Source organism: Synchiropus splendidus, chromosome 2, assembly GCF_027744825.2.
Source record: "Synchiropus splendidus isolate RoL2022-P1 chromosome 2, RoL_Sspl_1.0, whole genome shotgun sequence".
Classification (NCBI taxonomy): domain Eukaryota; kingdom Metazoa; phylum Chordata; class Actinopteri; order Syngnathiformes; family Callionymidae; genus Synchiropus; species Synchiropus splendidus.
Window position 1 is genome coordinate 34,233,734 of NC_071335.1, and position 12,902 is coordinate 34,246,635.

At 42.5% G+C, this 12,902-nt stretch overlaps 1 protein-coding gene across 1 annotated transcript in view; it reads right to left on the minus strand.

The window, feature by feature from the left end:
- LOC128753785 (syntaxin-8-like) overlaps window positions 1-12,902 on the minus strand; it is a 31,724-nt gene that overhangs the window by 2,984 nt on the left and 15,838 nt on the right. Inside the window, exon 7 of the mRNA XM_053855863.1 lies at window positions 7,450-7,551. Within this exon, the coding sequence (XP_053711838.1) occupies window positions 7,450-7,551 (102 nt within the window). The remainder of the gene's footprint in view (window positions 1-7,449; window positions 7,552-12,902) is intronic.

The window sequence follows — 12,902 nt, forward strand, 5'->3', positions numbered from 1 at the left end:
ACATGTTTTGCAGACGCTCTCCTAGCTCAAAGCCTGCCAGAACCTATATTTATGGTTCATCTGTACCCATCATGGACCTATTATAGTCAATCACAACTGCATTATGATCACAAATTACCAGCCAGTATCAGTGTTCGTCCTGACAGGAGCATATCTAGTTGAGATTTTCATTGGCTGAGAAGTATTTTAAAGACCACTGACCCCTCCCTTGTCCAAGAGTCCAAAATTCTACAGGCTACATCCAAGTTATGGAGGAACATGTGTCTTGGTGTATGTGTGTCGTATGAAGTGTTTTTGGAAATTAAGACAAAACTTTATCAACATTTATAGGATTTATAGTCGATATGCGTGTAAATAATATCCTTCAAGTCGTTTGCAGACGTAGCCGTCGTAACTGTTTTGTCTCATGGTTCCCTCGCGCCAATCTGGTTCCGATCAAAACCTCGGTCGTCCAACAAATTTTCGTGGACTTTAAAGTTGAACCTTCAAATGTCAAGCAGCTGAGGAACTCACCTGATCTGAGTCAGACGGAGGGGAATCCAACAGTCTGGAGGGAAAACAAGAGGTCCGCATAACTCAATCCTAATTACTGCGCTCCTTGATCTGCGGCGGGTCCCAGGCGCGTTTGCCCGCACCAAATAATACCGTTCTGCGTTTGATGACTTAATGCAATTTACATGCGCTCAAGCGCCGCGGAGGCTTTTATTGCAGCGGATCGCACACTGTGATAAGCATGTGTTTCTGATTCCGCCCTGCGAGGGGAATCATTGTTTTCCACCGATACTACGAAAGAAGTGCAACGTGCAAACGCTCACTCACACTTCATCAAAGAGCTTCGCTCCCACGACCTGAAAATATTACAGTTCTACAGCAGACAACACCCTCAGACAAGAACACCACCCTGAGAAAGAGGTGGCGCTTCAACATCCTGTTCATGAACACATCAGTGAGTACGAGAGGAACAAGTCCAGACTGTGGGCAAAACAAAAGGGTGAGGTGAGTGAATGTCACAGGTTGGACTTTCAGCATGTACAAGATACCTGACGTACAAAGAGGGTTCCTGATACCAATAGGAAAAAGCTGTGCATGTGAGGAATAATTCAGAGTGGATTCCACCACTGATCCCACGAGGTATATTCATCATTCCCTCAGCAAAAATATTGAAGAGACGTTTTGGGCAACTGACAAAAGACTGCTATGCTGCCTCTGTTGTATCATGGCATCTGACTCATATTTCACTCTGGCGTTCACTTGATATTTACATTTCTCCGACTCTGACACCCTCCTCCACCAACCTCGCGGCTCCCACTCTGTTTTTCCACTTCTCTAAAACGTCACCCCACAAAAATGTGCATGCAAGAGCTTACTATTTTAAGACAATAGATGATGAGACAGTCACATTTGTGCACCTCATTTTCTAAAAGTTGCGGACTCATGTGTTGTTCATCTCCGTATCTTCTGGCCAGAGACAGACCCCCGGGATAAGAGGTCCACAAACTCTCCAGTAAGCATAGTATAAAAATAATAATAATTGTGGAGAGTTAAATACACCTGACAAGGTGTAACAAGGAAAGTCAATGCATTTTTGTTTTGTTTTTTTTTCAGTGTGAAAGTTAAATTCTAGAAGGATTAAGGCATTGAAATGACGCTGCACTGATCTTCCCATCAACCCCACAATCTGAGATACGGGTTGTTCATCTGGAGGAGGTCATGATCCAAAAGGGTCAACAAGGACACAGCGACTGCAAAGACCCTGAAAGCAACAAAAAGGAAGTCACCTTCACATGAAGAAATGTTGTGACTAAAAGGTATGAGAAGAACTGGTGACAAATTGGTGACCTTGGATGACTGGAAACAGGACCCTCTAACACTCTGGAACTTGCTTATAAGGACCCACGGGATCCTGGTGTAAGGCTGTTTTTGGCTTCCAAACAGCTTTATACTGATGGGGCAAAGTTCTGTTGACATCTTTCTAGAGAGGCAAATGCCCCAACTGTATGATCGGGGGCGAAAAAAGGGGTTCGCTAAAGGGGGCGACACACAGATTAGGATTTTCAAAACAAAAAAGAGAGAGATAGATCCAGCTGAATGGTAAAGATTCTGCCTCGCCCACCGCCGACCAAGAATCACCTCCTCCAAGCCAGATATCTTACAAAATCACATGAGATAAACAAGGTGGAGACAAGTGAGGAAACACAGCTCACAATATGAAACTGCATCAGGTGATAGCGGTTTTGTGCATTTTTATTGATTTATTTTGGGGTTTTTTTCCCCGGAAGAACTGGAAGAATACAGAACTAAAATGTGCCACTCGGATGTGGGAAGACACGGGCCAGGCAATTACGATTGGAGCAAGATCTTCGATTCAAAAAATCTCAAATGTCCTCTTTTGCTTCTTTGTTTCTCTGCTTCTTGATCAACTCCATTTCGTTCCACGGCACAGTTCAGATCGGGAACAGGATTTTGGTCCATAAATATTGAACATGTCTTGCTATCTTGACAAATTCATTCTTAACCCCCCCCAGACATGCGGATTCTTCCATCGGATAATATTATAAGAATCATGATAATATCATGATAATAAGCCCAGCATCGACCACAGTCGGAAAGTCTTGGCACATTATGACCACAGGTAAGGGCAGCCTTCCTCATGACCTCACGGTGGTTGCAAAGACAACATTGCCTGATTTGGTCTCTCAGAAAATGTCTGGTTTTGGAGACCAGCTAAAACACTGCCCTTGACAATCTTGAACATAAAAAATGTGTTCCCCTAGGTACACTAGGGCACCACCTTAGGGTAAGGCCAAAACCAGGATCCCAAAGTCAGCACCTAAATTCTAGCCACTGTTTTCCATGGGGTACGAGTCAGTCATAGTGCCAGGATTACCATGGATGTGGTGATCCTGATCCACATGATGCTGAAGAGAGGTCATCAAAAGAAGAATATTGTTCTCTTCAAAATCAGAAAACGCAAGCTGATTTCATGCCAAGCATTTGACAACATGGCACCGTGCTGATGTCAAGTTCTCTGACACTGTTGCACTAGCAAGGGCAAACCCTGCTAGCTATTTTGAATATTCAAATTACTATTCACAACATCAAGCAGAACAAAAGGAATACTTCAAACAAGTGTAACAAAGTCTTTATATATTTTTGGATTGTTGCATTATTGTTACATTGTCAAATTTGCATATCGCAGGTAACGGAAATGCACAAGAAAATGGCTCTTGCTTGGCAAACAGATGATAACCCGCCTGTGACAAGGATTCTGGGGGAGATGATGTGTGTCTGCAGCCAGACTGACCACCCAGGAGCTCTGGAGGTCACAGACTGGGTTCATCCCATCTTTGCAATTTGCAGACACATCAGTAAGACAAGTCACAGAGAAAAAGAAGAATTAGCCAAGGCTCGGAACAGACATGAGACCAGTCAACCTCCTGCAATCTCTGCCCCTTTGTCTACGGTTCACGGATCGCTGCTGGCCAGACGACAACTGGCATCAGCATAAAAGACCATATATATATAAACCGCACACCGACAACAAACACTGCCCAGTAGAGTTTCTTTGTTGCTCTCCATTTCTTAAATATTAGTCATCATGGAGGATAAAAAAAGACAAATATTTTAAAATGCAAGACAAGCAGCGCAACTAAATGAAGACTCTCACATATACAGGTAAATTGAAGTATTGTGAAATAGCAACACTCCACATATAGACATGGTTTACATGGTACAAACATTAAGAAACATTCACAAATCTATTATTCAGAGGCGTTTTTTTAAAGTATCATGACAATTATTGATTGAGTTCCAGCTCGGACATGTTGGAGATAAAAAGTTGGAATTATATTTACAAGTATCACCTGCCCAATCTCCTTTTTTTCTGGGGCACCTTGATGTCTCTTTTCATTAGGGAAGAATAAAGGTAATGTAATGTCGTAGGGCTGGTCTGCTAATGAAGGTCCTAGCATTAGCCCAAAGTCAGCCTTCTGCGTTGCCTCTTGGTGAAACAGCCTCTGAAATGAAGCATGTTTCGCCTTCCGCATCATGTCATGATGCCGTGGCCAATGCGTGACGTGAGTCAAAGACAGATATGGCGGTTAAGGTTACGTTCTGCGTCGACACTTGAGCCACCTGGTATATAAAGCACCTCAAACTGGATTGCAATTGACCCAATGACGGGCTGATGGAGCTTCATGAAACGGTGTTCTCGAGTGTAGGGCTGTCAGTTTAAAAGGCATCAATGAAACCTTGCTTAAAGTCAAATATCTTTGCAGCTCTGAAAATGCGGATACTGTTTCATGAAGCCCTACCCGCCCATCACACTCGCAGGGCCGACCTGGAGGCAACCGTGACTATAGCGCATAGCCATGTAACACGATATGAATACCAAGTAAAAGTTGTAGTAGGGTTAGGTGCTCACTATGCCCTGCCTCTTCCATGTTCAAACCCCAACACCTGCTTTTGGAATATCACATGAGAAGGGAAACATTTCACTCCACTGACACACCAGTGTGAGCAACATAGACAGCTATTTCGGCGTCATCATAGAAAGTAAAAGTCAACTTTCTTAAAGCCACTATTAGATGCCTTGGGATGTGCCACTCCTGGGCTGAGTCTAGTTTCCACACAGGTGGGGTGGTTCTTCGGAGTCAAAATAAATAATAATGAATGATGAAATAAAAACATGAATGACTGGAGTAATAAATAGTTTCTTGTGCTGGGACTTTAGGTACCGTCATATTAAACTACTATCTGGCCACAGCAAAGATCTGAAATCTGAGTGATGGAAATATTCCAGTACACCCACTGCCAAAGTTGACTGTAGTTTCTGCCCATGACTGGCTCCATCTGGACACACTGCCAAAAGTTCAACACCGAAAAAGAATCCAAAATACCGAGCAACATCAACACTGCAAAATGAATCAAAGAGTAATTTCAAAAAGAAATTCAGTAGAAATGATTACACTGTGCTAAAGCCAAGCAAAACTGACTCTTCTGATCTGAGCATACGATGTTTCCAACATGCCTCTTCACCAGTGGTTTTTTTTTTTTTTTCCTCATAATTCAGCATTGGCGGAAGACTCTCGACTTCTCACTTGTCTTCAGTTTATCTACCAGCGAAACTATTTTAACTATGCTGTCTGCTGTCAAAGTCTTCACACAAACTCAGCTGGGACACAACACCAAACGCCAGCCGTTGGACGAGGGCTGCTTTCAAAAATAAATAGGACCACAAACTCAGGAATTATAAACACGCTGCCGGGAAGAAAGGGGCGAAGACTTGCGACCACTCGTGGCATGCAGCATTTTCAGCTCTTTTTCTGCCTGACACAAAGACAAGTGTCAAACAACGGCGAGGGGATGACAGAGAGGAATGGGAAAAGAAAGAGTACATTGAGGGGACCGTGAAGAAGCCCATGGAGAATGTTCCACTGATGCTCTGAGACACAGACAGACATACATACACAGGTTGGAATTCACAGCATAAACGTACGTAGCGAGGTAACAACACAAAACAAAGAAGCATGTATTCAAAAGATGCTGCAACTACACACATTCCACTGAGCCGGGGATGAGGGAGGGGCTGTGGTGCGAATGGATGGGAGCTCTGGGATCTACAAATAAACTGACCATCAAGTACCATGGGGACACGACCAACAGAATGAAGCATTCTAGGTCCTGACCTCCAGAGTGCAGCCTCAGCTCTTACCACCATCTCCTGTTAGCTTAGTTTTATGGCGCAATAATACTGTCTTTGACAACACAACACCGTGTGTTTTCACAGTGCAAACTGAGCCGGGCTAATGCCGCGCACGTTCCTCGGATTTACCGGCGAGCAACCGTCTCAAAGAGGAACGAGCTACAGATTCTAGAAAAACAAACACTGACAAAAGTCAAACAAAAGTGACACCATCAGCAGGCAATGATGACGTACCGTGCGTTCAGTCACTGCCACGGCAAAATCTGGTGCGTAGACAAAAGAGCTGGGGCCTGATTTGCAACCCCCAAAAGGCAGTTTGTGAATCCTCAATAGAGAACTAAAGCCTACAAGAGCATGCTCGCAGGCGTGACAGGCCAAGTCAATCCACTCACCATTGACCACCTACAAGTTATGTGCAAGAGGGCTTGTACTCATCAGAGCCATTATTCCGCTCCATTAAACAGCATCACTCTGGAGAGGAAGTGTGGAGCAGCAAACTCCTGTCCCATTTGAATTCCCTTCCTGATGATATTATATAGCTGAAATGTAATGTGTTGAGTTCAAAATACCCTTTCTCATTGGGAACGGTAAAATTGTCCAGACAATCTGTTTAAACATTTTCTCTTATAATATAAAACAATATAATATATAATATAAACAATTATATAACATAAAATTGGAGAGCTCTTCATTTTAAAAGAGAAAACTTACATCATAAAAAACAAATTATACTTATGTGAATCTGTAAAATTATATCAACTGGCTACATTTATTTGACGACAAATATTGAAAAAGTTCCATTGGATGGAAGGATATTAGCAGACCATTGATAGTTTGACTTTATTAAAGCACCACAATCTAGTTTAGGAATATGTGTGCAATTGCACACTGTAGTAGGTGAATTATTTTCTCTGCTATTCAAATATTCCCAAGGCAGAGCTACTGGCCATTTCCTCCAACTCATGATGCCTGACAAGTTTTGAAACAAAAAACTGCAGATTCTATCTGTTGCGACTCACGATCGATGTCTACTATATATAATATATACACAAAAGCATAAATAAACCTTTCGTTCACGACGTTACGATACAAATACAAAGTTATCGGTGCATGTATCTAACTATAAAATGCAGCTAATGTTGTTCATGTTTATATATCATGGTAGTTTCAGAACACTCTTCACTTGCTGTATGTAGCAACGCAAGTCACTTGCACTCTAGTGGCACGAAGCTTCGCTGTTTGAGTGTTTAAGTATAAATGTTGTTGTAAACAGTTTTACAAAATGGATTTGTATCTCAATTGTGACATCACTGTCGTTGGTGGAAATATCCGGTGGTCCCACCTTGAGAAAATTTGAGTAGCCGAGAGACTAAGTTACGGACACCAGGCATCCAGCCCCGCCCCTGCTGCCCACACTTCTATCTGTTCACGTGGACAGTGAACAGCAAATACTGTCATCACAGGAAATGAGGGAATACAAACCATATACATGCAAAGGGAATTATATTAATAATGGAAATATATATCTGCCATTATAAGGTCAGTAATAATTTAGCAAGTTATCGCTATTCAATTTGAAACAGAAAAAAAAAAAAAGAAAAGGCCAAAATCCTACGTATTGTTGCTTTAACAGTTTTAAAAGCAAATATTTTTCAGTTCTAGGCTCCCTACAGTTGCTCATGTTCACCTGAAGCTAAGCAACATGTTTATTCAAACAAAAAGGGATGGCTGATCAGAAAACTCACCACATGAGGCAGATTTCGTCTCAACCAATTTCACTCTCCGCGTTTCGTTGCGAATCCGATCATCCGTCTTGTCGACGAGGTGCGCCAGATCGTCGATGATTTCTAGGAGACAAAGATGGAAAACATCATCAGCATCATCTTAAAAACTTTTTATATACAGAATTTGACTTGAAAACTTGGTGAGGGTTTTCTTTCCTTTCACATTGCGTTTTATGTGACACACACCCAAACTACTCTCTGCAGTTTATAACCAAATACATGCTGTGAGACATGCTCCTTATCAGACATAGTAATGCTATCAATGATGTGTGATCTCCGTGAACAGGTTGATTCTCACTTCTCACACCACCACAGTTTTGTGAAAATACCTTGGCTGCCAACAGATGGAGCAGCTCCAGTGTTACAGAGTAGTACAAAAGACGGATGAACTCTCAAGTTTATCTGCAATATTTGTGCCTGGCCTGAGATGGTGTTGTCTTATAGATGGAAGTGTTTTTCATGAAAATCCATCACCACTTGTCAAGCCAGCTTATGTTTGGCTGGCGAACAATCTGAGGAATGAAAGTAAGACACGTGAGTACTGTGTTGTGTGGCAATGAGATGGAGATGGGAGACGTAGAATAGGTTTATGCGTCGTCTCCTGAGAGATATTCCGCACACCGTCCACACATCAGGCAATAATTTAGATTAAGATGAAATGGCAGAAGTGGGGTGAAGACACTCGTCTTTAGTGCTGCAAGGACGGATGTTTTTAGCTGAGCTGATGCCAAGTTTCGTGATTCAGCCCTGGCTCTGTAAAACATCTCAACGCACGGATGATTTCACAGCCGTGCCACAGCGGAGCCCAGTTAAAACATGACCTTTGACTACACCGAAAATGAATCAACGTTTTAGATTCGTAGTCAAGCAGGGACTTTCAGCGCGTATATATTTTCCACAACACTGTTTGAACATCTTTTTTTTTCCTTCTGTTTTTATGGTTGTCTTGCAGAAACCATCTAAATAATTGAGATTTACAGGTTTAAAAGCAAGTAACTGAAGGGTAGACTTGACATTTCAGTTAAACAATTATTCTCTTCACCTTTTTAGGAATAAAACAATGCTGAAGTTTCTTTAAAACATATTTCTGAGATAATACCGTCATGAGTGGCAGCAACTGCAATGCCACAGATACACGGATTCATTTTTCTCGGGTAAAGTTGAAGTATTGTGGACAACTGTGCAAATATGAAGGGATGATGTGGATCCGTCTCTTGTGGTGTCTGAATGAATATTGTATAAAGCGACCAGCATCAGGGCAGTTGTGTGTTACTGTGGGCTCAAATCCCAGAGCTAATTCTTTTCTTCTAACAATTCAAACCTGGTACTTATTCAGGGGATGATTTCTCAGGAGGATATTTCCAAACTAAAATGGTGTTTTTCTTACCCTACTCAACTCCATTCTGTGAGGATCAGTGGACGTTGGAATAGTTGGGCTTAATGGTTGTGTATGGGGGAAACACTCCGTTGCCAACACACACACACACACACACACACACACACACACACACACACACACACACACACACACACACACACACACACACACACACACACACACACACACACACACACACACACACACACACACACACACACACACACACACACACACACACACACACACACACACACACATCTGCAAACTGAACTGAAACTTTGCTTGGCATACACAGAGGCGCTCAGCGTGATATTGCACAGCGCAATTATGGCATTTACAAGAGGTTGCACGGCGTTCTAACAGTTTATATTAGCCTATTGTTTTTTTTTCTTCCTTTGGATCTAGTCTTTATTGTAAACAAAGTCAGCCTTTCAATGTTTGGATAGTGAAGGCTTGAGGGTTTAGAGTACAAACTGTCAGGCCGGAGTGCAAATCTCTCCACAGACATGTCGGAATTGCTGCCGCAACAAGATAGTGGGTCAAAGAGAGGAAAAAATCTGCAGATGTTCTTGTGAGTTTTTCATGGACTATACCTTTCCAACATCTGGCCCTGTGAAGTGCTGGGCCACATGTGTAAAGATTAGTCTCACTGCTGGACATGAGCATCCAAGCCGCAGTCAGTCTCAGCGCACTGACAGCCCCCCTCGGACAGCAGGTTGGGGGTCTTTCTCTGCATCATTGATTTTCACACTGGGGCTGCAGTTAGCCGAGTGATGATAAATGTCCTGTGAGGTAGTACACTCCGCAAATGAAAACGTTATGTTGGCACGTTTGGGGCTTTGGAAGAAATGATACTTAACATCTCTATGCTGAGATGTCACGGCTTGGTGCCCTAATGTTTAAGCAATAATTTCACTCGGTAACTGTCGGATCGCTGTAGTTTTACTCAGTTTAATAGGTGCGAACCAACGCTGTGACTATGACCCAATTACAATGAACCATTATACCAAATTATGTCCAGCACATGACGTGACTGTACTTAAATATATGGAAATCAGAGGCCATGGAAGTGAATCAGCCAAACACCGGTGCATCATGTGGCACTCAGCTCACACTGACGTTACAGTCAGCAGCAGCTGTTACACCAGCACAACAGATCTCACTTAGACAAAGGACTACTAATATAAAACACAACTTATAACTTCAATTCTTTCAAAATAAAACAAGAGTAAAGGCAACATCCATCTGACTTTACATTTAGATTTAGCATCAATATTCAGTGGCAAAATGTTATGGTTGTAAATCTTCACCACTGACAAGGTCCTTGCATAAAAAGACTTATTTGTCACAAAAATCGATGCATCTCATAGGTCACAAATTGCATTTTGTTTCAGAGTTCCATATGTATTCTGGGCAATAGCCTATGTATCTACACAAAATGGTGAGTCGGAGATTACGTTGAATGTAATTCACTGACAAAAACATATTCTTTTCCTTACGGCTTCTCCCTTCAGGGGTGGCCACAGCAGACCATCTTCCTCCATCTCACCCTGTCCTCTGCTTCCTCTTCTCTCAAACCTACAAACCTCATGTCCTCCTTCACCACCTCCATAAACCTCCTCTTTGGCCTTCCTCTCCACCTTCTGCCTGGCAGTTCCAATCTCAACATCTTCCTACCAATGTACTGGCTCTCTCTCCTCTGTACATGTCCAAACCATCTCCATCTAGCCTCTCTGACTTTGTCTCCTAAACACCTCACCACATGTGCTGTCCCTCTGATCTACTGCTTCCTGATCCTATCCATCCTGCTCACTCCCAGAGAGAAGCGCAGCATCTTCATCTCTGCAGTTCAATGACAAAAACGTAATATTCCAATTTCACTCGGCCATTTTCCCTTTTGAAAATAAAATAAAATGTTTTATTAATGCTTTGATTATAGCTCGATGGAGCTCATAAAATCAGTTCAACGAAACATCTTCACAACGATCTCTGTCACATGACCATTGGTGGCATTCATGAGATAACACTTGGCAGTGCGGCATATGAGGCGCAAATCCACACGTAGCACATGAAGCGAAGTGACAATCGACCCTTCAACACCACCCCCCACACGTCCGACTCTCCAACCTCTTTTGGATCATTGCGCGGGAGGATGAGCATGTGCTTCCATTGGAACACCTGAGTGTCAACAAGCAATGTGGAAGGTTGTGCGTCAACACTGGACACAAAAGTCCACCTGAGATTAGCCGATATGTGATGCCATAGAGTGTGAATGTCCTGCACTATGTTGAGTTATGGTGAATTATAGCTATGTTTTCTTCTTGTGTTAACAGGAAATTGCTGGCAGTGTCAAGATGAAAGGTATGTATCAAAATATAAGTACATACTTACAATGTTTAAGGGTAAGTTTTCCCGAACTTTGGTCCTTTTTCTGCTTCCTCCAACAAACATCTAACACTCTACAAACTAACTTGGGGTTGAACATCTGTTCTGAGATAGCTTGTTCTAAAAAAGAATGAGAACCTCACTTGTCATTGCAACTTACGCGATGATGGCTCGTGCCACATGTATGTCATCACACATACCTTTTATTATTTGGAGACGCCAAAACGCTCCATCACCTCGTTCTGCTCAAATGGATTAACTGAAGGCAGGGAATCTGGGCCTTTTCAAGAGCATTGCATGAATAGGAATAGCGCTGAAGCATTTATCAACAAATACTAGCTTTGCTTCTGTAGACACTGAGAATGTACCGGGCAAAATTGTCCGTGAATAATCACAGTCAGGCATCATTACTAATGTGGTCAATTCAACTGATTCAATATCACAGAAAACTAGAGATGTCGTCTGATAGTTAGAAACATTTGTGGTCATCACTGGATAAAAGTGATGCCAGGTCATGATGAATTGGGTCCTATGTGTTGGGGACTCATTTGGATCACACATTTCTACCACAAAAAAAGGTATCATGAAGACCATTTCGTCTCCAAACCATCAAAATATCAAGAGTAATATAGACAAATTAAAAGAAGAAAGAAACATTAAGCGACAGTCAAAGGCCTTGTGTTCGGCTCGGGAGACCGTCAGAGCTGTAAACTAACCGCAGTGGTCTCTCAGAAACGATCCTGGTCTAACAACCCAACATTCCACGAAGTGAACAGAGCTTCCTGGCAGTACTGGCAGGCGAAGCGACGGACTGAGATGTTGGACTTTGATGTTTCTGCCAGGCCCCGTGGCGATCACATTAGACGACACGCAAAAAGAAACATGCTCCGATAAAAAGACGCTGACTCACATATTAACACATTTGACATTATAGCGCTTGGCACGTCATTACAAGGCGGCAGACGATACACGCACACACTGGAGATGTGTTCAGGTGCACAACACTGGGCATCATGACTAGCCTTGTACACGCGAGTGGAGATCACTGGTTGTTGCTTATTGCCTGGCAGCAGACACGAGGCCATGTTTGTGAATGTTTTCTTCAGGTGACTCCTCCTCTTCCTCATGAGCCACAGGACCCCATTCTTCAAAGTATAAATAGACACATTGAGCAGGTTCACGGGCTAAAAACATAAAAATAAAAAGCTGTAAAAAGCAAATGCAGTGTTCCTGCCTATTAACCTTTACATATCCTTCCATAGATGACGATGTTGGTGAAATACACAGCAAGTATGGAAACGATTGTCAGTGACGCTAACAAGATGTGCAGTTATTATAATTACCCTCAACTCATGGAGGCCAGTCTAAACCTTGTGCCAGCAACACAGCTGAAACAACTCCTCACGTGAAGAAGAAACCACCTCCTGCAAAGGCTGTAGACAGCAAACGGCAAGGTTTGATGCAACAAAGACCACATGCTGTGTAGGTCATCAGTTGCCTGCAAAGCTCAACGTTCAAATGTGGATTTGACTTGTCAAGGAAAATGAGATTCTTCCTGAAGAAAATTAGGAAAAATAAATTCAATAGCTTTATTTTATGTTGACTGCCAAAACACATAGCTTAATATCTCTCTTGGGTTTCCATATTA